The sequence below is a fragment of the Cetorhinus maximus genome, chromosome 6, assembly GCF_964194155.1.
Source record: "Cetorhinus maximus chromosome 6, sCetMax3.hap1.1, whole genome shotgun sequence".
Lineage (NCBI taxonomy): Eukaryota > Metazoa > Chordata > Chondrichthyes > Lamniformes > Cetorhinidae > Cetorhinus > Cetorhinus maximus.
In genome coordinates this window covers 127168894-127193092 of record NC_135884.1, presented here as the reverse complement: position 1 = coordinate 127193092, position 24199 = coordinate 127168894, and the positions used below count along the sequence as shown (strand labels likewise).

The 24199-nt window shown below is 42.3% G+C and overlaps 1 protein-coding gene and 1 long non-coding RNA gene across 4 annotated transcripts in view; one reads left to right on the top strand and one right to left on the bottom strand.

Moving 5' to 3' along the window:
- Positions 1-23161, bottom strand: part of def8 (differentially expressed in FDCP 8 homolog) — a 51484-nt gene extending 28323 nt beyond the window's left edge. For 2 of the 3 annotated variants that reach the window (XM_078544472.1, XM_078544473.1), the window contains exons 1-3: positions 23018-23161; positions 9098-9226; positions 643-737 (exon numbers count right to left, since the gene is read on the bottom strand). In XM_078544472.1, the coding sequence (XP_078400598.1) occupies positions 643-737; positions 9098-9215 (213 nt within the window). In that variant the 5' untranslated portion in view covers positions 9216-9226; positions 23018-23161. Of the gene's footprint in view, positions 1-642; positions 738-994; positions 1135-9097; positions 9227-23017 lie in introns of those variants that run through there. The other variant, XM_078544474.1, reaches the window with a different exon arrangement.
- Positions 23162-23394: 233 nt separating this feature from the next.
- LOC144682122 (uncharacterized) overlaps positions 23395-24199 on the top strand; it is a 37037-nt gene continuing 36232 nt past the window's right edge. Inside the window, exon 1 of the long non-coding RNA XR_013576947.1 lies at positions 23395-23482. This is a non-coding gene — a long non-coding RNA (uncharacterized LOC144682122). The remainder of the gene's footprint in view (positions 23483-24199) is intronic.

Sequence of the window (24199 nt, the reverse complement as noted above, 5' to 3'; positions counted from 1 at the left end):
CCAAGACAAAGCACCTACATGGCAACTGTGGAAACAGTAGCACCAGATTCTTCTGGACACACCACCACTGAACCCTCTTCAGATGCCGACACCAACAAGGCCATGGAGTAGGTTTATTTGTAGTGCTATTCATTATATTAATGTTCATTTTCAGTCGGCATCCAATTCATTTTTTAGACTCTAGTTCAGAGCACAACTGCCCCCCAACCTATGTTTGTAAAAATAGATTTCTGTTGGATTGTTCCACAATTTGGGAGGTAGGAGGAAATATGTCATTACCTCGTGCTTAAACCAGCTCATTTATGTTCATTGAAGAATAAAGAATTTGTGCTTAGAGAATAGAATCATCAGAAAGCACAACATAAATAATCTTAACCCTAATTCAAATAGCATTCCACAGAAGATTATAATACGAAGATACTGAGCAACATTCTAGGCAGACGAATCTATACTGGAACCAAAATTATTTCACTGGCATCAGACTTGGGGTGAAGAGCATAAAAATAATTTTTAAAATGGATATTTCAGCTTCATTCCTTAGGAAAACAGGCCGTGTGAATTAAATACTTCTCTAAGGTTTATGCTCAACAATTTAAATGTTTTACTTATCTGCATTTAAATTAAAAGAAAGTCAATACTTGCCACTGGTTTAGAGAAGTGATCCTCAGCCAGGCCAAGATCCATCACTCTGTCTGTATGTGCATTGACCTCCCTATACAAAGAGTCTGTGTATAGTCCTAGATTAGGAAAAACTGTATTTGTTAATGGAAATATGAGCTACTGAAAGGAAAAGTGATCCAGAAAAATGCAAGCATGTCTAGGAATTTTGTGCAAATACTGCTAGCCCCAGCTAGTTAGGAGATATTCTCGAACCAGCTTTATACGAATTTCACTGCAGAAGATTAACTGCAGAAATGCCTGATTCAACTTTAAATCCTTATAGGTTTTAAAATATATCAGCAAAAAAGCTTAAAAAGAAAATTTCAAGTCATACCTTCTATTTTAAATTCATTTACTTCAATAGGCTCAACCGTCAAGTTAAAAACAAACGAAGGAAGCTGACTCCTGTATCAACAGTTTTCGTTTAGCAGATATGCATTACGTAATTTCTCTGTTGTTCCTCCCATCTTTCTTGGAGTCACAAGACTGGTTGCTTCAGCCTTAGCTTTCTCTTTCAGCAGTCACATGGCTCTTCCTCACATTGTACACAACTGGTCGAATTGATGTAGAAAACGAAACACTTTGCTTTTGCAATGGAGCTTGTACAACCTAATGTTAATTTGACCATAATCTAACTATATATTTTAAGAGGAGATTTCAATTTTTATTTCTTCCAGTTTTCACCTGCTCCCCTACCCACAGCCCCGCAAAGAGAGACTCATACTGGGTTACCGCATTATAAACCCCAGTAGGACTCTGGTGTTCCATCCTTGTAATCACTCTTTTTTGCCTTCACTTTTAACAACAGCCTCTGTATTCGTCAGATCATCTTTCACCATTTCCAGTAATATCATAATTCCACCAGCAAACACAGTTTCCACTCTGCTCTCAGCCTTTTGCAGAGTTTATTCCCTCTATGACACCGGAGATACACTCATGCGCCACCCCACCATCTACTGCCTTTGCCCTGGCACCTTCCCATAGAAGTGCAGTGAATGCAACACCACTTACCACACCACTGTTCAGGGCCACAAGTGCTTCTTCCGCACGAGACAGCAGTTCATATATACTTCCAGTAATGAAGAATACGCACATTTGCAAACTTTTGAGCAGGGGACACTGGAGACTGATTAGGAGCAGGAACATTGGCTGATGCACTTTCTGCTTTCTACTCAGGTAATAGTGGGGCCTTCAATGCTGGCCCAGAGATCAACTAATTAATTTTAGATTAAGGACTGAACCTGGGACTTTTGCCTTTATGGTTCATTACACACAGGACAATGCAGGGCACTGGCTTACTAAACCATCTATTTTAGTATTCCCTGACATGCCATTCCAAATTAACGAGATGCAGTGGGCAACTAATAGGATCTCAACTTGGATCCAAAAGTAAATTGTATGGTATTCAACCCATGACCCCCGCCCCATTTGATAGATTTATTACAGGTGTACAATATTATAATAGGCTTAGATAAGATAGACAAGAAAAATCTCTTCCCACTAGCTGACTAGGGGCAGAGATTTAAGATTTTAGGAAAGTGATGCAGAGGGAATGTGTGGAAGAACCTTTTTCTGCAGCGAGTGATAATGACTGGAACTCGCTCCCATGAGGGAGGTGGAAGCAGAAACAATCAACGATTTCAAAAGGAAATTGGATAGGCACTTAAAAGAAATGAAGTTCCAGGGCTATGGGGATCAAGTGGGGGAGTGGGGCTGATTCAGTGCTGTAAATGACTATGGCTCCCAACTCATACAACGAACTTAGTTGGTAATTCAGCAAGCAAACTTGCATTATAATCTGTGACCATTTCAAATACAGTGACTGACTTACTGGAGTACATTTTCAAGAGCACACCACAAAAATTATGAAACTTGACCAGAAAACATCACCCAAAACTTCCAGTTTCCAGGCCAAAAACCGGATGTATGACCCAAGATGTATTTTGGGACCCTGCAGAGTTCCTGATGCACTGACATCTCTGGGAATTGAACAGCAAGTTTAAACTTCTGATGGGCTTCCCTACTGATCTCAGGGCCCTAAAGGCAGAAACTTCAGACATTTCCAATGTACTTACGTGGATAGTTACCCAGGAAAAAGGGACAGAAAAATCCTAGTCTAACTCCTGAGAAGCTATACAACCGACCATCCCCATCACTTTTACTGACCACCACACTCCAGCCCCTCCGAATACCTGACTACCCCCCCGACCCCTCGGCCCAACTAATCCCCTGAATTCTCAACCATCTCGTCCTGACCACGTTAGCCCTACCCACGACCACTCTAGCCCTTCCTGCCAAACAATGTTACGTCCCTCCTGACCATCCAACTATCCTGCTGAGCTGACTCATCCACATAGCCACCCTGCCAACCTACCCATTCACTAACATTCATACTGGACCTTTAAACTTACCATATTGCAGCTAGTGCCGACAAAGCGGGCATGTCCTGGTCTCCCCCCCACTCTATAGTGCTGCGACAGAGGTCTTGGTGTGATCCTGCTCTCTGTATTTCTGGTAAAGCTGTGCTTGGATGACCCAGCAAGAAATGTGGAGCAGCATCGAGTTGGGGGAAAGTTTGAGTGGAGCTGCAAACAGACGATGATCAGTCACTTGAATAGAAAGGTTAGTGGATTGTACTGTGGGTGAAAATTGCTGATTCACAAAGATGATGGTAACAATAACTAGACTGTATTGTATTGAAAGGAATTCAAATCTGCAGTCAGGTGCGAAGGGAAAGCCGGATAGTGGGCCCTGAACAACAACAATTTGTTTTTACATAGTGTCTTTAACATACTAAAACACCCCATAGTGCCTTTTTTCTTTATTCATTCATGGGATGTAGGCATCGCTGACAAGACCAGCATTCATTGCCTATCCCTAATTGTCCTCGAGAAGGTGATGGTAAGGTGCTTTCTTAAACCTCTGCAGAACATGATGTCGTTTTATGCACAGTGCCATTAGGAAGTTCCAGGTTTTTGACTCAGCTTCAATGAACAAACGGTGATATATTTTCATGTGTGGTGGCATTTCCAAGCACCTGCTAAGTGGCAGAGGTTGCACATTTTAAAGGTGCTGTTGAAGAAGCCTTAGCACTGAGTCTTGTAGATAGCACACACTGCAGCTACAGAGTGTCAGTGGTGAAGGGAGTGAATATTTAAGGTGGTGGATGGGGTGACAATCCTGGATGGTGTCAAGCTTCTTGAGTGTTGTGGGAACTGCACTCATCCAGGCAAGCGGAGAGTATTCCATCACACTCCTGACTCTGCCTTGTAAATGTTGGACAGGCTTTGGGGAGTCAGGAGGCAAGTTACTCGCTGCAGAATTCCCAACCTTTGACCTGCTCTTGTAGCCACAGTACTTATGTGGCTGGTGCAGTTAAGTTTCTGGTCAATGGTGACCACTGTCCCATCCAAGATGTTGATGATGGGGGATTCAGCGATAGCAATGTTGTTTAATGTCAAGGGGAGGTTGTTGGAGATGGTCATTACCTGGCACTTGCGTGACATCAATGTTAGTTGCCTCTTATTAGCCCAAATTTCAACATTGCCTAGGTCTTGCTGCATGCAAGCACACAGTGCCTCATTATGCAAAGTGCTGTGAATGGAATTGAAAACTGTACCTTCAGCAGCAAATAATCAAACTTCTGGTCCTATGATGGAGGAAGTGTCATTGATGGAGCAACTGTAGATGCTTGGACCTAGGACACGATCCTGAGGAACTTCAGCATCGATGTCCTGGAGCTGAGATGATTGGCATCCAACAGCCACAACCAACTTCCTTTATGCTAGATATACATGCAGCCAGTGAAGAGTTTTCTCCCCAGTTCCCATTGGTTCCAATGTTACTCGGGTCTGAATCGTGTCAGATTTGCACTAAGTGCTCTAGCGGCCATGAAAAAAAGACATTTTACCTGCCGGCCACAAGGGCGGATTTTCACGCCGTTTCATCCCCTTCCCACCTCATTAAATTATGCGGTCACAGGAAACAAGCTGTCTCACTGGCGGGCAACCTCCAAATCGTCCGCCAGGCTGTTACCTCACTCTGGGTGCCATATCTAAACTGTAGCCGCGCACACAGTTCTCAATATTTGCAGCCTAGGACTGCTCCTGTGAAGACATGGCCCTGAAAGCCAAGAAGGAGTCAGTGACCCATCACTAGAATGCCTTTTGAAGGCCTGTCATGATGTCCTCCACCCTCCATCTGGCCAAAGGAGTTCCAACAATCTCACCACTCCGGCTTGGGAGGTGGTGGCAGTGGTGGCCAGTGCCAACAATGCACAGAAGAGGTTGGCCATCCTGTCCGGAAAGAGGTTGAATGATCTCCTCTATACCGTCAGGGTAAGGCAATCATTGCATCACTCTAAACTGAAACAATCACAAGGTCATCACACATTCATTGGCTGCTCAAGGGACATCACCACTCACTTTCTCTCTCACACCCTCACATCACCATCTAGCCTCGTCTCCTCTGGGGACTGACTCCTCAGCCCTCACCATCTTGAGGCCACTTGCGCAGATCAACATGTGTCCCCACACACACCCTGGGATAGATCCCTTCCCCAGTACAGCCCTTACCCTGCAGCCTCTTCCCTTGCCTGAGGCTACTTCTACCCCTTCCCCAAACAAGCCCTAGCCCTGCAGCCGTTGAAAAAACACCCCACCCTCAAGGCTGGTCTGGTGGATAGAGACCTGCCTGTGAGCTCCCCTAAAAGTGACGTGGTGCTGTCTGCAAAGCCTGGCACTAATGACCATGAGTGCTGCCTGAAGCAAGGTAGGTAAACAAACCTCAAAATCCCGAATGAAATAAGCAATCTGCTTTTGGCGAGCTGCATGTACAGTTGTGAAACACGTTGCCGTGCAATCACACCAATGTGCCTGGATGATCCAGCGTGAGGGGATGATTCTGGCAAGCAGGCCTTATAATGAGATGTTAAAGTAATGAAATTAGGTTCCTCACACGCGGCGGCAGGAAACGTGGCCTGCCCATTGATGGGTGGAGTGGACGATCGCAAATTGCCTTCACAACAGCATGAAAGCGATCTTTGGCCTTCTCACCATATCGTCCCCCGCCCGCCATCAACGGGGCCGGAAAATTCCAGCCTGGGGCTCCTGGGTGCCACACTTGTCAAATGCTGTCTCGATGCAAAGAACATTACTTGCACCTCATCTTTGAAATTCAACCCTTATATCCATGTTTGGACCTAGACCACTGAGATTCACAACAGAGTGGCCCTGGCAGAATCCTGAGCAGGTTACCAGTGAGTGAGTTCCACTTGATAGCACTGTCAACGTCACCTTGAAAATCTTTGCTTACGACTGAAAGAACCCTGCTGGGGTGGCAACTAGCTGGAGTGGGTTTGTCCTCCTGTCTGTGGAATTGTCATACCCAGGCAATTTTTCACTTTGCTGGATAGATGCCAACATTGTAGCTGTACTGGAACGGTTTGGCTAGAGGCATGGCTAGTTCTGGAGCACAAGCCAGGATGCTGTTTGGGCCCAAAACCTTTGTTGTATCTGGAGTGCTCAGCTATTTTTTGATATCATGTGAAGTGAATTAAACTGGCCAAATACTAGCTTCTGTGATTGTGAGGGTCTCAGGGGGCTGAGATGGATCATCCACTCAGCACTTCTGGCTGTAGATGGTTGCAAACCCTTCAGCCTGGTCTTTTACTTTGGTGTTAGCAGTCCTATGAGAAGTGTCAAAAAACATTCACAAATATCCTGCAAAATCAGATCATCATTGAAGTGGGGTAACTGATTAGGGTGAAAATGTATTAATAGCTTTAGAATAGACAAATGTAGTTATGAGGGCTCTTTCTACGCATGGTGGGAAATCTAGCCAACACACAGGCATGATGGGTATATAGCCAGGACTGTGGGAACCCAACTACCAATCACAAGTCATAAAACTTAATGACCTTCACAGGATGGATAAAAAAATGTTAGGGTGATAACAGCACAGACTGGGAAGTGTTAGAACAGAGGCATTCCCAGCCTCTCAGTGAGATAATGGTGACATCTGCAGCCTGAATAATTCTGCTCATTGGGTACATAACCAGAGGTTGTACTAGGTAGTATAGTGAAATGTGATAACTAAAAGATATAAGTATGTTAAGTAGTCTTTGTATCAGAGAGACGGCCTTTAGAATCAGGCTGTGTCCTCCCAACATATACTAAATAAAAGTCTTTGGTTACCCAAAGCTTACAGACTCGAAAGTGGTTTCTTTTTCCACAACGAGTATCTACCTATATTTGTACTTTAGTCTAGAGACTGGATCGCGCTGCAGGTCTTAACAGATGTTTAAGGGCTCAACATAGCAGAAACACCTACGTGCTCATTCCACGCAACCCACCTTCAATATTGGATTTGGGACCGGCATGGAAATCCAAAGCTCATACCAGAAGCATATAAAAGACTCATTATGTTTAATTAAGAATCCTAAGATTGCTGTAGAACACTTTTGTGAAATTTGGCTGCCCCAGCACCAAACGTGTCACATGATGCACAGAATTTAATGTGGCCCTCAGAAGTGGGTTATAAAAGTTTGGGTGGGGGATGGGGGTGCTGGTCCAGAGAATTGGGAGATTGGGAGGGAATTGTGGGGTGGTGTGTGCAATGCCCATTACCTTTCCAACGCTGTGGAATTCTACCATCTGAAGAAGGTGGAGAACAGCCTTCCCTCACCACAACCTGCTTCCTACCACAAGAAGCCAATTGAGGCCCTTAAGTGGCCAATTAAAGGCCACTGAAGGACCTCTTCCCCCAATCGCTGGCATTTTACGAGCTGCTGATGGCCCTCCCCCGAGTAGGGAGACCATCCAGCAAAAGCTGGTGGCTTCAAGGGAAGTGGGAAACCTCCTGATCGGGCACAGTGCAGCCCAGGAAGGGTTCCCTCCCACTTACAGCAAGGACCACCTCTGTGGTAACAAGCACTCTGCCCTCACCAACCATACCCTCCTCCGCCCCTCCACCAGGGCCTGCCTGACTGGCCCCAGCAACCCCGACCTTACTTACCTTAATCCCAGGGCAGCCTCCATGCTGCTCCTCTCAGCTGGGTGCAGACCCGCTAGTGGCCACTTCTTCCGGTGGCACTGTGGGACTGAAGGGCTGCCGGCCCTCCAATTTAAAGGCAGCTGTTATTAACTCATCTGTTAATGGGACAGGAGCCCCTGATGCTAGGCAGTTAATTGCCTGATTGCTGCAGAGTCAGCTTGGGGCTCTCCAAACGGCCAGGGAGGGTTGCCCCTGCTTTCTGGCTCAATAGCAGTGCAAACACCACCCCAACAAAATTCAGACTGATAAACTTACTCAGCAATTCATGGCACTGCAGTGGTGCTATTTAAAAGGGTCACCCCCAACTCCCACAGAGTTAGTTGCTGATTTGACCATTCAGGCTGCTGGTTAATTTCTGGGTGTTTTTTTCTGCCATCTATTACCAAATTCTAACTATCAAATATTTGATGTGCTGAACTGCTTTTATCTACCTTCAAACCACCAAGAGGTAGAGAGGCAGCAATGTCATAGATACACCATCACCTACAAAAAGCTCCCCTCCAAGTCACAAAATATCCTGACTTGGACACGTATTGTGTTCGTTTATCACTGCTGGGTTAAGATCCTGGGAATTCTCTACTTATTATTGTGGGTACGTTGCAAGGACTGCAGCCATTCAAGTTAGCAGCCCAGCATCTACTCTGGGGAACCAATGTGAGTTTGGCCAGTGTCACCATATCCAGAAAGAAAATGAGAAAAAAATCTTGCAACCAAGATGCCAGCCAGTTGACCAAATGACAGGTTTTTCTCAGATACTACTTTGAGCAACAGCTGTAAAACACATAGCAGGAGCCCAATGACAACTTCTGATTTTTTTTTTCTCTTTCACCCTGTAGGTCAGAGCTCAGAGGCTGGCAGAGGATCAAATATGAAGGCATCTCCTAATGTTTGGTACTGCATTTTGAAAGTTTAATATAGCACTTACCACTCTGTTCCTCTGAGCTAATTCAGTAAGTGGGTAAATACGTCAAAGGGAACAATTTCCTCTATTTGGTGTTTGTAACAAAACATGTTTTTTATGAACGCTGTTATCTTATAGAACACAGAGGAAATCCGAAGCGGTGTGGTAGTTAGATTGTACAAACTTATATAGCTTCAAACTATAAAGGAATTGGTTGATCTCAGCTGGGGTAATGATGGGGCCATGGCAAGCCAGGCCCTTTAGGGGGTGACAGAGCAAAGGAATGTGGAATACCTTTTGCCTTGACTCCAGTTCTCAATGATCTCTTCCACAACCTTTGGGAAATAATAGACCAGAATCAGTGCTTACAGCACTCGAGTTAATCTAATGAATCATACAAGGTGGAAAAATACCAAAAAAAAAGGATACTAGACTGTTCCCAATGACACTACAGTCTAGATTGATGAAGTTCACTGTTCTGACCTTTTACTGACAGATCACCCTCTTCCTCGCCGCCTTTCTCCACCTTTTCACCTGGATCTTTATTGAAGGGATTGAGATGACCTTGTCGAAATCGTGCCAGTCTTTCATCGTATTCCATGTCAATTTGACCTGAATAGGTAGAATAATTTGAAAATACTGCATATTCCATTGAAGTGAATTTTTTTTCGATATTTCAATTTTTAAAAAATTCATTCATGGGATTGGAAGCCAGTGTCCAGTGGCGTACCACAGGGATCTGTGCTTGGGCCCCTATTATTTGTCATTTATATAAACAACATAGATGACTATGTCGGGGGTAGGATTAGTAAGTTTGCGGATGACACAAAGATTGGCCGGGTGGTTAACAGTGAGGTCGAGTGTCTTGGGCTACAGGAAGATATAGACGGGATGGTCAAGTGGGCAGGTAAGTGGCAGACGGAATTTAACCTGAAAAGTGTGAGGTGATACACTTTGGAAGGAGTAATTTGACAAGGAGGTATTCAATGAATGGCATGACACTAGGAAGTTCTGAGGAACAAAGGGACCTTGGCATGTGCCCATAGATCTCTGAAGGCAGAGGGGCATGTCAGTGGGGTGGTGAAAAAGGCATATGGGACACTTGCCTTTATCAATCAAGGCATAGGTTACAAAAGTAGGGAGGTCATGTTGGAGTGGTAAAGAATCTTGGTGAGGCCACAGCTGGAGTACTGTGTGCAGGTCTGGTCGCCACATTATAGGAAGGATGTGATTGCACTGGAGGGGGTGCATTGGAGATTCACCAGGATGTTGCCTGGGATGAAACATTTAAGTTATGAAGAGAGGTTGGATAGACTTGGGTTGTTTTCATTGGAGCAGAGAAGACTGAGGGGCGACCTGACCGAGGTGTACAAGATTATGAGGGGGCATGGACAGGGTGGATAGGGAGCAGCTGTTCCCCTTAGTTGAAGGGTCAGTCACGAGGGGACATAAGTTCAAGGTGAGGGGCAGGGGGATGTGAGAAAAAACTTTTTTACCCAGAGGGTGGTGACGGTCTGGAATGCACTGCCTGGGAGGGTGGTGGAGGCGGGTTACCTCACATCCTTTAAAAAATACCTGGATGAGCACTTGGCACGTCATAACATTCAAGGCTATGGGCCAAGTGCTGGTAAACGGGATTAGCTGGGTAGGTCAAGTGTTTCTCACGTGTCGGTGCAAACTCGATGGGCCGAAGGGCCTCTTCTGCACTGTGAGATTCTGTGATGTGGGCGGCGCTGGCTAGGTCAGCATTTATTGCCATCCCTAATTGCCCTTGAGAAGGTGGCAAGTGAAATATGAATCAATTTCAGCAGAAATGAGAAATAATAGGAGAAGTTAAAACATTGTACTTGTGTACTTTGGTGTTATTCCAGAATTTATGCAAGGGGTGATCATGTGCATTTGGGCTGTCAGCAGAATTACCAAATAAAGATTAAAATGCAGTTTGGTATAAACAAGAGCTTCTTAGCAAGAAAAGATTGGCAGTCTGAACCACAACTGTAGACCTCATTGTCTTTGTGGCTGGATTGTCATGTAGACTTGTTCATTGATCATTAACTCTAGCTCAACAAAGAGTAAGTAATAGAAATTGAGATTATTCTTTGGACTAAAAACAAAATTACAATTTCTGAATAAAAGTCCAATATTTTTTTTAAAAAGCCTTATGCAGTAGGTAATCCCCCAGCCAATACAGCTGTTCCCAAGCCTACAAATGTCTTTACCAACTGACCACTATTAAATCACTGATTGAGAAGAACATGATTTCTGCTGGCCCTAAAATCAGAAACTGAGTCATGGCTATGAATCTATGTCTCCTCATTCTATGTATGGCATGGTGTGCTGCAACATTCGTTCTACCTCCTAAGTATAAAATGTAAAGTCTGTTGTACAGTAGAAAATGTTATTTCAGCCTATTATAATCAAGAGCATAAGAATTACTGTTGTGCACATCTCCATTTGAAAATTTCAAAAGCAATTACACGGTCAGCTGAAAATAAAAATCTAATATTCAGATGTTTTATGCCAACGCTCACATGTAAACATTTGTTAAATACTCTAGGCTAACAAGTATCACCTTAATGAATAGGGAGAATACATTCTGATCCAGATTCCAACCTATCCACAGGCTACTTGCTTGCTGACGCAGACAAGATTGTTTGTCATGGATTATTATGCATCAAACTGGTCGCAAAGTTTAATCAGTTGGTTTAAACATGTCGCTCAGTAATGAGAATATATGGGTTAACGATAAAGACTATAATTTTCTACTCTACTACATTCTCTGACCATACAACTTTATTTCTCATCGAAAGCAAAACAATGAGACCCTTATAAATTGAAGCATGCTGGAAGAACAGTTGATTTGATAAGAAAATTGTAATCGTGCTCACAGGACATTCTGAACAACTCAAATCATTGTTACAACTTTTGTGACGGAGGCTGGAGAGCAATCATTTACTCAGCTAGAGTAGCACCCTTGCAAAAATTAGCTTATAAACAAAACACTAGGACCATATAGTTTATAGTCCATGGTTAGAGGCTAGACCCAAATAAAAGAATGAGAGTTTTAGAGCATGAAATGCTTTGCCAAAGAGAGATCAGGCAGAGACTACGGAATCTCTTAAGGGTAGAAGCAAAGAAAGATGACGGTCTATGAAGTTATTGTAATAGGGCACTGGGAAGTAGTTTTGACTTACACCAGCAAACAATCTACACAGACTTAACAGGTTGAACTGTTGGGAACTTCTATAATCCTTCTACAATTATAGATTATAAAAGTTTTAGAAGTTATGTGAGCAACCAGTGATTAAAGGAAGATTGCATTGATATAGTACCTTTCATGAGCACAGGACATCCCAAAGCACTTTATAACCCATGAAGAATTTTTGAAGTGTTTTACTGTTGCAAAATAGGAAATGAGGCAACCAATTTGTGCACAAACTCCCACAAACAGCAACTGAACATAATAGATAGATAATCTGTTTATGTGATGTTAACTGTAGGATGAATACTGGTCAGGGATAGCCCCTCTTGCCCTTCCTCAGAATAGCGCCATGGAATCTTCTACATCCACCGGAACAGGCAAACGGGGTCTCAGCTTAGCATCTCATCCAAAAGGCAGCACTCTCTCCATTCTGCACTGCAGTATCAGCCTTGATTTTGAGCTTAAGTCCTGGAGTAGGGTTCTAGTCTCCGAGTTAGAAGGTTGTGGGCTCAGTGCTACCAACAGAACCACAGATGATACTAAATAGTATTTGGATGAAGTCACAGAGGTTACTACACTGTACAATATATTTACCTCAGTAGCTAGTATGGGCCACATGGTCCCATTAATGGACATGTGTTCATTTACCTAACAGATGCTCTATGATAGTCCATCATATGCAAACCATCAACCCCATCCTCATACACTAAGACAAAAGGTTTAGGCTGAAAAAACCCTGAGGTCAAACACACAGATACAAACATGGGATTTTTAAAAGCATTGAAATGGAGAGGATTTGTAGTAAAAAATGCAATTTATTGGTATATTTAAAAGACTATATTTAGCACATTAATAAGCTTGGCTGGAGTGCAACCTCAATGGAGTGAGGGGGTTTGGTGAGCTGAGGGCAACTTAAATATCTTTCTAAAAATCTAATGTTGTTTGCATTTAACTGTTTAAATTCTAAGTCTCATCCAGGGCCCTAAGCAGGGAGATAGAAATTATTCACTGGCAGCAGCTGAAATAGTTAATTGAGTAAACTAGCTTGAACTGGTCTTTACTGTACCTGGGCTCAGCTAGTCCTTTTGTTCAGAACATATAAATCCAAATATTCTCAGTGTGACCAATGCCGGAATCGATCTCAATGGAGTGAGACAATTTGGTGAGCTGAGGAAGTTCAGTGGGGAGGAAGGCACTCCTTTACTTCTACTAACTTTTTCACCCTGTAGGAATTGGTTCTTGCTCTACTAAAGAGGAAGAAGCAAGCTGTTTGGTGAGTGGTGAGTATACGGTAAGTGGTCAAGATCTATTCTATTCCTAAGGTTTAAAATTGTACAGGAATTTGTGATAAGATTGATATATAAAAGAAAATAAATAAGTGAATAAAATAATTAAGTAATTAATTAAAGCACAGAAGGATGGCAGGACGAGTTACGTCTCATGGCTGCAGCACATGGGAGCTCCTGGATACCAGTGTGATCCAGGGCAAGCATGTCTGCAGTAAGTGTCTGCAGCTTCAGGAGTTTCAGCTCAAGTCACTGAGCTGGAGGCTGAGCTGCAGACACTATGACACATCAGGGAGGGGGAAGTTACCTGGATGTTTTGTACCAGGTGGTGGTCACAACCCTGAGGATACGGTCTTCTGATTTGGAAGGCGGTTGGGGACAGGAGGGTGTGACTGCAGCGGAGGAAGGTCAGGGGATGCAGAGGGCAGGAGTGTCAGCCTCTGCAATTGTGCAACAGGTTTGAGACTTTTTCAGCTTGTTTGGATGAGAGTGGGGGCTGCAGGGTGGATGAGCTGACTGACCATGGCACAGTGGTACTGGAATCCATTCAAGTGGGAAGAGCACTTAGGAATGTAATGGTAGTAGGGGGGATTAACACTGTTCTCTGTAGCAAAGAGTGAGAGTCCAGATGGCTATGTTGCCTACCTGGTGCCAGGGTTTGGGATGTTTGCACCAACATAGACAGGACAAGGGAGGTGGTTCTGCATAGGCAGTAAGAGGAGCTAGGCATCAAATTAAGCTGAGCCTCAAAGGTAATAATTTCTGGATTATTACCTGAACCATGTGCAAATTGGTATAGGAAAAATAAATGCGTGGATCAAAGACTGGTGTGAGAGAGGTGAGTTTTGGGCACTGGCACCAGTATTGGGGAAAGTGGGATCAGTACCATTGGGACATTCTACACCTGAACCATGCTGGGGCTGGTGTTCTAGAGGGCTGCATAACTAGGGAAGTAGAGAAGGTTTTAAACTAAATAGTGGGGGCAAGGGATCAAATTTGGGAAGATGTGGTAAACCAAAGAGTAGAGGCAAAGTAAGAAAGGTAATAATATGGGAAATGATAAACAGACTGTGACAGGAAGGGACAGAAAGTGCAAATCCAAGAGTAAATCCACAGATAAGGCTAGATGCTACCATAATAGTAAAAAGGACAAAACTAAGGGCTCTGTATCCAGACGTACATAGCATTCAAAGCAAAACATATGAACTGTTAGCACAAATAGAAATAAATAAGTATAATCTGATAGACATGGCTACAGGATTGGGACCTGAATATTGAAGGGAGACAGACATTTTGGAAGGACAGGAAATTAGGAAAAGGTGGAAGGTTGGCTCTGTTAATTAATTATTGTATTAGCATATTAGAGAGGGATGACCTAAGTTTAGGAAACCAGGGTGTAGAAACAGCTTGGGTTGAGGTGAGAAATGATAAAGGCAAGAAGTCACTTGTGGAAGTGATGTACAAGCCCCCTAATTGTTACCACATGGTAGGACAGAGTATAAAGGAAGAGATAATGGGAGCTTATCAGAAAGGTACAGCAATAATCATGGGGGATTTTAATCTACAGATAGGCTAGAAAAGTCAGATGGGCAAATATGGTATAGATGAAGTCATAGCATGTTTTTGGGATAGTTCTTAGAACAGCACACTCTGGAGCCAACCAGAGAGCAGGCTATATTAGACCTGGTATTCTGCAACGAGATAGGATTAATTGGTAACCTCATAGTGAAAGCGCCCTATGTGGTAGCAATCTTAAGATGATTGAATTTTACATGCAGTTTGAGGGAGAGAAGAATGCGTCGATGACTAGTATTTTAAACTTAAATAAGGGCAATAATGAGGGCATGAAAGTAGAGCTAGCTAAAGTGAACTGGCAAATGAGGTTAAGGGATAGGTCAATAGAGTTGCAGTGGCAGGCATTTAAGGGACATTTCAGAATACACAGAATAGATAAATTCCAATGAGAAAGAAAAATTCCAAGGAGAGAATCCACCATCTGTGGTTAACTAAAAAAAAGTTAAAGATAGTATCAAACTTAAAGAAAAAGCATATAATTGCACAAAGATGGGTGGCAGGTCGGAAGATTGGACAGAATATAAAGAACAGCAAAGAATGACAAAGATTAATAAGGCGGGAAAAATTAGAGTACAAGGGAAAGCTAGCTAGAAATACAAAGACAGATAGTAAGAGTTTCTATAGATAGTTAAATAAGAAGAGTTAACCAAGTGGGTGATGCTCCTGTGCCTGGGGAATTGGTAATGGAAAGTAGGGAGATGGCAGATAAATTGAACAGGTGTGCTGCATCGGTCTTCAGTATAGAGGATATAAGTAACAACCCAGAAATAGCTGTAAATTAGGAAATGGAAGAGAGGGAGGAACTCAGAAAAATTACAATCACCAGGCAAGTGGTATTGAGCAAATTGTTGGAGCTGCGGGTTGACAAGTCCCCGACTCTGGACAGACTTCATTGTAGGGTCTTGAAAGAAGTGGCCAGTGAGATAGCTGATGCATTGGTTTTAATTTTCCAAAGTTCTCTAGATTCAGGGAAAGATCCATTTGATTGGAAAATAACAAATGTAACTCTATTATTCAAAAAGGGAGGGAGACAGAAAGCAGGAAACTACAGGCCAGTTAGCTTAACATTTGTCATAGGGAAAATATTAGAAGCTATTAAAAATTTTATAGCAGGGCAGTTAGAAAAACTCAAGGCAATCAGGCAAAATCAACATGGTTTTGTGAAAGGGAAATCATGTTTAACCAATTTATTGGAGTTCTTTGAAGGAGTCACACGTGCTGTGGATAACTGTTGATGTATTGTACTTAGATTTCCAGAAGGCATTTGACAAGGTGCCATATCAAAGGTTTTGTAGAAAAGTTCATGGTGTAGGGGGTAACATATTGGTATGGATAGAAGATTAGCTAGCTAACAAGAAACAAAGTTTGCATAAATGGGTTTTTTTCTGGTTGGCAGAATGTAATGAGTAGTGTGTCACAGGGATCAGTGCTGGGGCCTCAACTTTTTACAATTTACATAAATGACTTGAATGAAGGGACCAAAAGGTATGGTTGTGAAATTTGCTGATCACACCATGATAGGTAAGAAAGTAAATTGTGAAGAGGACATAAGGGGGTTACAAAGGGACGTGGAAAGGTTAAGTGAGTGGACAAGGATTTAGCAATGGAATATAATGTAGGCAAATGTGAAATGGTCCATTTTGGCAGGAAGAGTAAATAAGAAACTTATCTGAATGTTGAGAGATTGCAGAGCTCAGGTTCAGAGGGATCTGGATGTCCTACTGCATGAATCACAAAGGGTTAAGTATGAAGGTATAACAAGTAATTAGGAAAGCTAATAGAATGTTATCGTTTATTGTGAGGGAAATTGATTACAAAAGGTAGAGAGGTTATGCTTCAATTGTACAGGGCACTGGTGAGCCCACAAATGGAGTACTGCACACACTGTATTGGCCTCCTTATTTAAAGGAAAGATGTGTTAGAAGCAGTTCAGAGGTTTATTAGGCTAATACCCTGAATGGGCAGGTTGTCTTAAGAGGAAAGGTTGGACAGGTTAGGCTTGCATCCATTGAAGTTTAAAAGAGTAAGAGGCGACTTGATTGAAACTTTAAGATCCTGAGGGGTCTTGACAGGGTGAATATGGATAAGATGTTTCTTCCTGTGAGGGAATCTAGAACTAGGGGTCATTGTTTAAAAATAAGGGATTGCTCATTTAAGACAGATGAGCAGAATTTTTTCTGAGGGTCGTGAGTCTTTGGAACTCTTTCTCAAAAGGTGGTGGAAACAGAGTCTTTGAATATTTTGAAGGCAGAGCTAGACAGATTCTTGATTAACAAGGGCCGTGAGAGGTTATCGGGAGTAGGCAGGAATGTGGGGTCGAGGTTACAATCAGATCAGCCACGTTCTTATTGAATCGTGGAGCAGGCTAGAAGGGCCGAGTAGCCTACTCCTGCTCCTAATTCATACGCTCGAATGTACAATGCCAACTTCCCACAACAAAAAAACAATGGGCCTAAAAGTTTCTTCTAAAAACCACAGGTGCTTCAAGATTTGAAAATATTTCAACCATGCATGGGTAGAATAAACTACTGCTCGAAATTCTGTGTATGCTTCAATACAAAATTTAATATACATTTAAATTTCTGCTAGCTACAGCAGCCCCACCCAATCTCCAACACACACACACACACACACACACACACACACACACACACACACACGTTCCTGACATTGAAACAGAATTCTTACATATTTAATGCTACATTTAAATATACTCAGGCATTACTGCAAGTACAGTGCACTGGAGACCACTGCTGTTCCAGGAAATAGTAGCACACAGTTCAAGATTTCCACAAGCTTAAAATGTCAGCCATATCTTTGTGGGGAGACGGCTAGAGGAGAGGACAAGAATGGGTCGGGCAGGAGAGAGAATTGGAAGATATCCCAACATTGCAACCTGATTTTCAGGCCCAACAAGAAAGCCATTTTTCTAATCGTTTAATTGCATTTTAAAAATTTTTTCTTCATACTTAACATTAACGAGGCTATGTATTTTCTGTTTCTTTCAATGCATTCTTTCAAGTGGAAATTGAAAGGTTTGATGGTGAAATGAGTTGAAAGCTTTTAACCTTATTACTCAAAGAAATACAGAGTTCAGCATCTCATTGATCCCAAGATTGCATATGCTGATTTATATACATTTCAAGTTCGGGCGTATTCTAGTGGGATTGGGAGGATATTTGGGTATAAATCAACATTGGCAAAAATGGATGAAGTTTCTGGCACATCCTCTGGGTTGTGTCCAAGGGGGAAACTCCAGAACCTATCATTGCCTCAATGAAACGATGGGTACAGGGGCTGGGTGGCAGAGGAAAGGGGAGGAAATAAAAACAATCCTCTAAAGAATGTGTACTTGGAGCAGGCAAAAGTACTTTTCAATGTAGGCAAAAAATGTTAATTCTGGGACATGCAAGTCAACAAGATTTTAATAATGTAAACCTAGTTCAGAGAGCTCTTTATAACTTCCTGTCTCTGCATTATATTGTGCAAAGTGTTCCCCTGATAAGTGTACAAGATGTAAGCAAGGAACAAAGGTGTAAAGCTGGTGCTGAGTAGGTCAGATTCAGCAAGAGCACGTTTGCCTTCATTGCGCTCATCTGAAAATATTAGCATGCAAATAGTTATTGTTCTCCAAAAAGAACTGTGTCATAGGTCATGACATTTAACTTTCTTATATTATGCATTTATGGAGTTTCCATGAAGACAATTAACAAACAGATACATATGAAAGGTGTATACATAACCAGTATGGAAACTGAAAGTTACCATGCTTTGAGACAGTACTTGATTAATGTGTAACTCTTAACTCATGAGACCTTGCATTTCTTGAAAGGCTGAACAGGTCTGGGTTTTGTCTTAGAAAAAAAAAGACTTAAAGGTGATCTGATAGAGATCTTTAAAATTATGAATGGGTTAGACAGAATTGATGTGGAATGATTCAGCTCCTGAATTGGTTAAAAGCAAGACATGTGATATTATAATAAAAGGAAAGCACTAGAGAAGTTAATTAAGCTAAAGGAAGACAATATGCCAGAACCTGACTGGATTATCCATGGAGCCCGCTGGAAGTGGGAGGAAATTCTGGACGTAGGGCTAGTGATGTCCAAATAATTCAGATGATATGAGAAGAGTAAATAATTCTGAAGACCAAAAGCTAATTGATAAGATGGGAGAATGGGTATTTAAAGTGGCAAATTGATTCAAAAGTAAAAATAATTATACACTGAATGGTGAAAATCTGGGTAATACAGAAGACAGCTGAAGGGTTTGGACGTTCAGATTCATAAGACATTAGGAGCAGTAACTCAAATGATAAGACCATCAAGAAGGTTAAAACAAATACAGTGCTATTTGACAAGAGGTATAGAATATAAAATCAGAGACGTAACGACAATTTCCAAAGAACACAGTTGGAGATGTGTGTACAATTTTTGACTCCACACTAAAGGAAGAATATTGAAAAGAGAGAGATGACAGTGCAGATTCACTTGGATACTGCTTGGTTTGAAGAAATACCTATAAGGAGAAAAACTTGAAAAAATTCGGCTTGTTTTTGTTAACAGCAGATTATGGTGTGATTTGTTATATTTGATTAAAATTCTGAAGTGATGGGACACGGTAGCTGGAAAATGATCATTTCCAGTGGCTGAAGGGTTTTTAATGTGGGGGTGTAGATAGGAGATTATTTAGAAACAATTTAGGACAGAAAGCTGTAGAACCTTTTTTTCCACCACATAAATTTGAGGGGCCATGGAATAGGGTAGGGTTTGTATCCACAACCTTCAGACTCAAAAATGAGTGTGCTAGCACTACAAACATGTCAACTCTTATGAATTCATCACAAAATGTGATTTCTGGGAAAAATTAAGCTTCATTTACGATCTCACAATAGACCTCAAATCTCATGATTTTCCACAGGCAATCTTGTAAATGCACCATTTGTAGGCTGCTCTATCCTGTTGCTCCCCTGGATGAATTATGCCATGGATCATATAAAACTAACAGGTACCAATGGAGGGTCTCCACTACGCCAAAAGAGCCTGAAGCAGCTAAAACTGAAAAACCAACGAAGAACTGGAGCAAACAGCATTAGCCTTACCACACGCCAAGAGACCACCACTGTAACCAGGCAGCAGCCACCCTTGTACTCCCACTCCCAGCAGCAACTCAACTATTCCAGTAAAACACATGTACTATCCAGTTCAGGCAGTCTTGGAGACACTTCTCCCAAAGTGCACTGAGGTGATTTGTTTTCAGTTTGGGGATTTGGCTAACATTCAAATGATTGCAGCATTCATATCTACATTGCTGAATATAATAATTTTATTTAGTGAGCAGAACACTTTACAAGGAGCAGGAAAAGGGTGGGAAGCAGACAGCATGGGGAAAAATTATAGAGAAGCCCAGTTTAAGGAAGTTTCTGGGTACATAACTGTCAATCAAAATAGATCATCATAAACCTACATTATTTACCAAATCCAAAAACCAGCGATACTAGGTTGATATCTGCTGAGATTGAATGCACAGCTGATAGCAGGTAGGATACTTTTAGAAGTATTTTTAGTAAAACATTTTCAGATGCGGTAATATAGAATTCTGACCTATTAGAAATTAAATAAGCCGCTAATGAGGTATACAAACCAACCGTCAGTCTATATTTGTTTATGCTTGAAAAAGAAAGCAATTCATGATGTTTATACCAAGTCTCTTGATTTTTGAAATGGTGGCATTGGCAAGTCTGCCACTGGACTGAGGCTAATACCAAAAGCGCAACTGTTGCTATGGCCTGTAAATTTAAATGTTGAATATATTGTTATATCAGATATTACATAAAAATTACACAGGAACAGCCTAGCCCAACCAGAAGGCAAATGGAATGCTGGCATTTATTGCAAGAAGAATGGAATGTAAAAGTAGAGAAATTTTACTGCAGCTGTACAGGGGCTTGGTGAGACCACATCTGGAATACTGTGTACAGTTTTGGTCTCCTTATTTGAAAAAAGATATAATTGAGTTAGCAGTTCAGAGAAAGCTCATGCGACTCATTCCTAGGATGAGGGGCTTATACCCACTGGAGTTTAGAAGAATGAGAGGTGATCTTATTGAAACATATAAGATCCTGAGGGGATCTACTAGGAGGATGTTTCCACTTGTGGGAAAGACTAGAACAAAGGGTCACAGTTTAAGAAAATGAGGGCGACCGTTTAAGACTGAGGTAAGGGGAATTTTTTTTCTCTGAGGATAGTTAGTATGAGCAATTCTCTTCCCCAGGGAGCAGTGGAAGCTGGGTCACTGAATTTATTCAAGGTGGAGTTGGACAGATTTTTGATAGGCAAGTGAATCAAGGGTTTTAGGGGAGTAGACGGCAAAGTGGAGTTGAGACCACAACCAAATCAGCCATGATCTTATTGAATGGCGGAGCAGGCTTGAAGAGCTGAATGACATAAGTTCTACGTTCCTATATCCTCAACCCATGTGCCTGCCCTGCTCTCTTATCTCATTCTTGCCCTTTCCTTCAACCCTCTATCCAACTGAAACTTAAATATTGACATGGTGCCTGCATGCTACAGACTCTCAATCTTCAGTGTAAAAGAAAAGGGGTAAGTTTCCAATTTTCCACAATCAAGGAATTGGGTACAAATTGTACTTAAAATTGCACTTAAGTTAAAGCTCAAGAATCTGCTAAAATGCAATAGCATAATCACATACAAAATCTTTCATAAATCAGCAGAGTTGGTCAACGTAATAGAAAATGTGTTTTTTTCCCCCCTTTGCATTGATATTAATTGATGTACTTAACTGTACTTACGTGCAGTTTTATTAATAGATGAAAATGGGTTTATACTGAGGGGCCTGGATAGAATGGATGTGGGGAAGATGTTTCCATTAGTAGGAGAGACTAGGACCCGAGGGCACAGCCTCAGAGTAAAGGGAAGACCTTTTAGAACAGAGATGAGGAGAAACTTCTTTAGCCAAAGAGTGGTGAATCTATGGAATTCATTGCCACAGAAGGCTGAGGAGGCCAGGTCATTGAGTGTATTTAAGACTGAGATAGATAAGGTTCTTGATTGGTAAGGGGATCAAAGGTTACAGGGAGAAGGTGGGAGAATGGGGTTGAGAAACTTATCAGCCATGATTGAATGGTGGAGCAGACTCAATGGACCGAATGGCCTAATTTCTGCTCCTATGTCTTATGGTCTTCTGGCTTACAACAAAAAAAGTGCATTTTTATAATAGGAGCATCTAGTCCTCTACCTGAGTTAACCTGCTGTTAAATCATTAATGATGGCTTAAAAATTGCACGGAACAATTTACCTGTTTCACTGTGTACACTAGTCAGTTTCTTAATTTTAAATAATAAAGTATTTCATTTACTATGAAAATCTGTGCAAAGAAACCAAACTCAGTTTAAAGACATTCCTCAAACACCAACAAATGAGCAGTTTTGAGAGAGGTTGCTTCTGGCAAAATTATTTTTAAACCAGCTTTAACAGAAACTCGGCTTACACTTGATGTAACATATTTAAAATTTCCCTAATCTTTTGCGTTAGTTTGATCATTTAACACATTGTGCTGATAAATACTAACGCAAACTCAAGTCTAAAATGTCTTCTGTTCTCTGTCCCAAGTCTCTTGCAGATACTCTCAAACTTAGTGTGCTGCAATCCCCTCATTAAGATTTTGTCTTAAGACAATGAAATCCTTATAACTACACAAAAACAAGGTAAACTGAATTTTCCACACGTGTTTTCCTTGAGGGAAGAGGAAATATGCTGAATAAAAATAGTCAATTACTGTTAAAGTCACTTGTTATAAACTCTGTTTTAAAGTACTAAATTTCCAACTTGCGTCACTAAAATGAATGGATTCACATGCTTCGCTAAAAAAAAGATTTAAATTTATCAGTAGGAATTGGCGACTGCAGGAGTAGAAGCAGCTAAATGTACAATTGCTATCGCAATGGGATAGCAACTAGTACACAATGAAATGTCCACACGCGCTGCGCTATAACCACAGAATGAAGATTTTTAAAGTACAGCAGAATATCCCATTTCTGAACCTCCCACTTTGATTTTAGTGCAACAAAGTAACAGTGGACCGAGTGAATGAATTTAGGATTACACAATCACTACAGCTGCGGATCAGTGAGAAGTAGCACAGTACACTGGATAGTAGCCAAGGAGAGCTGGGCCCAGGGCCGGAGTTGAGGAGAGACAGGGAAAGATATCATTGTATCCCCGGGCTGGGAGGGAATAATTTGTATCGCCTTCATTTCAGCGGAGGATCTAACAATTGCTGCATGGATACATCACTACAACAAAAAGCGCTCGAACACGGTACCTCATCGTTACGGTGTGAACGGGAGAGAAACCGGACAGAAGGGGTAAATCAGACAGCCTGAAGCACCGGATCTACCCACAGCGACATTTTGCCCCACTGCATCTCCCCACATCAGCTACACCCAGCCAGCAACAGCGCCAGACCCACCCAACAAGGCTCCACCAATCAGGGTCCGCACCCTCAACAACCCGCCAATCAGAGTACGCACCCTCAACAACCCGCCAATCAGAGTCCGCACCCTCAACAACCCACCAATCAGGGTCCGTACCCTCAACAACTCACCAATCAGGATCCGCACCCTCTGCAGCTCGCCAATCACCAACCGATTCCTCTACAGCCCACCAATCACCACCTGCACTTTCTGCAACCCGCCAATCAACAAGCTCAGGCCGCAGGGCACCCCGGGAAACTGGCTGACCCATACAACAGCTGTGCTCAATGTCTTAAGGATGCACCAGTAACACCGTAAGTAAAATGTTTGGGTCGAGGGTTCTCATTGTTTGCCAAGCTCTCCTGTACCCGAGAGAGTCCAGCAACAGAGGCAAATCCTACTGCCCTTCGAACTATCCACACACCTGGAATGTAATATAATTCCCTGCCGTATGGTACACAGGATCTGTTATAAAAACCAAAAAAATACTGGAAATGCTCAGCAGGTCAGGCAGTATCTGTGGAGAAAAATAGAGTGAACATTTCAAATGGAGATGTCCTTTTATCAGAACTGTTACCTCCTCGGTGCAATGATGTGCTGTTGCCTGGAATTAGTGCCGCTATTCGGTAGGAACCGATTGCAAAAAAGTGCAAGGCCACTATAATTTTTAGATCCACTGGAAGGCATGATTCTAGTGAACCCTTGGATGATCCTCAATGAGGGCACACAAGTCAGCAACCATGTGCCTGAACAAGCACAAGCAACATTGATGCCTGACAGGGACGTCGAGCTGGTTTCCCCTTTGGCAGGAAACCCTCTACTCAGGCTATTGCCTTAATGCAGTCTCCTCTACATTGGAGAGACCAAACGCAAACTGGGCGACCGCTTTGCAGAACACCTGCAGTCTGTCCGCAAGAAAGACCCAAACCTCCCTGTCGCTTGCCATTTTAACACTCCACCCTGTTCTCTTGCCCACATGTCTGTCCTTGGCTTGCTGCATTGTTCCAGTGAAGCCCAACGCAAACTGGAGG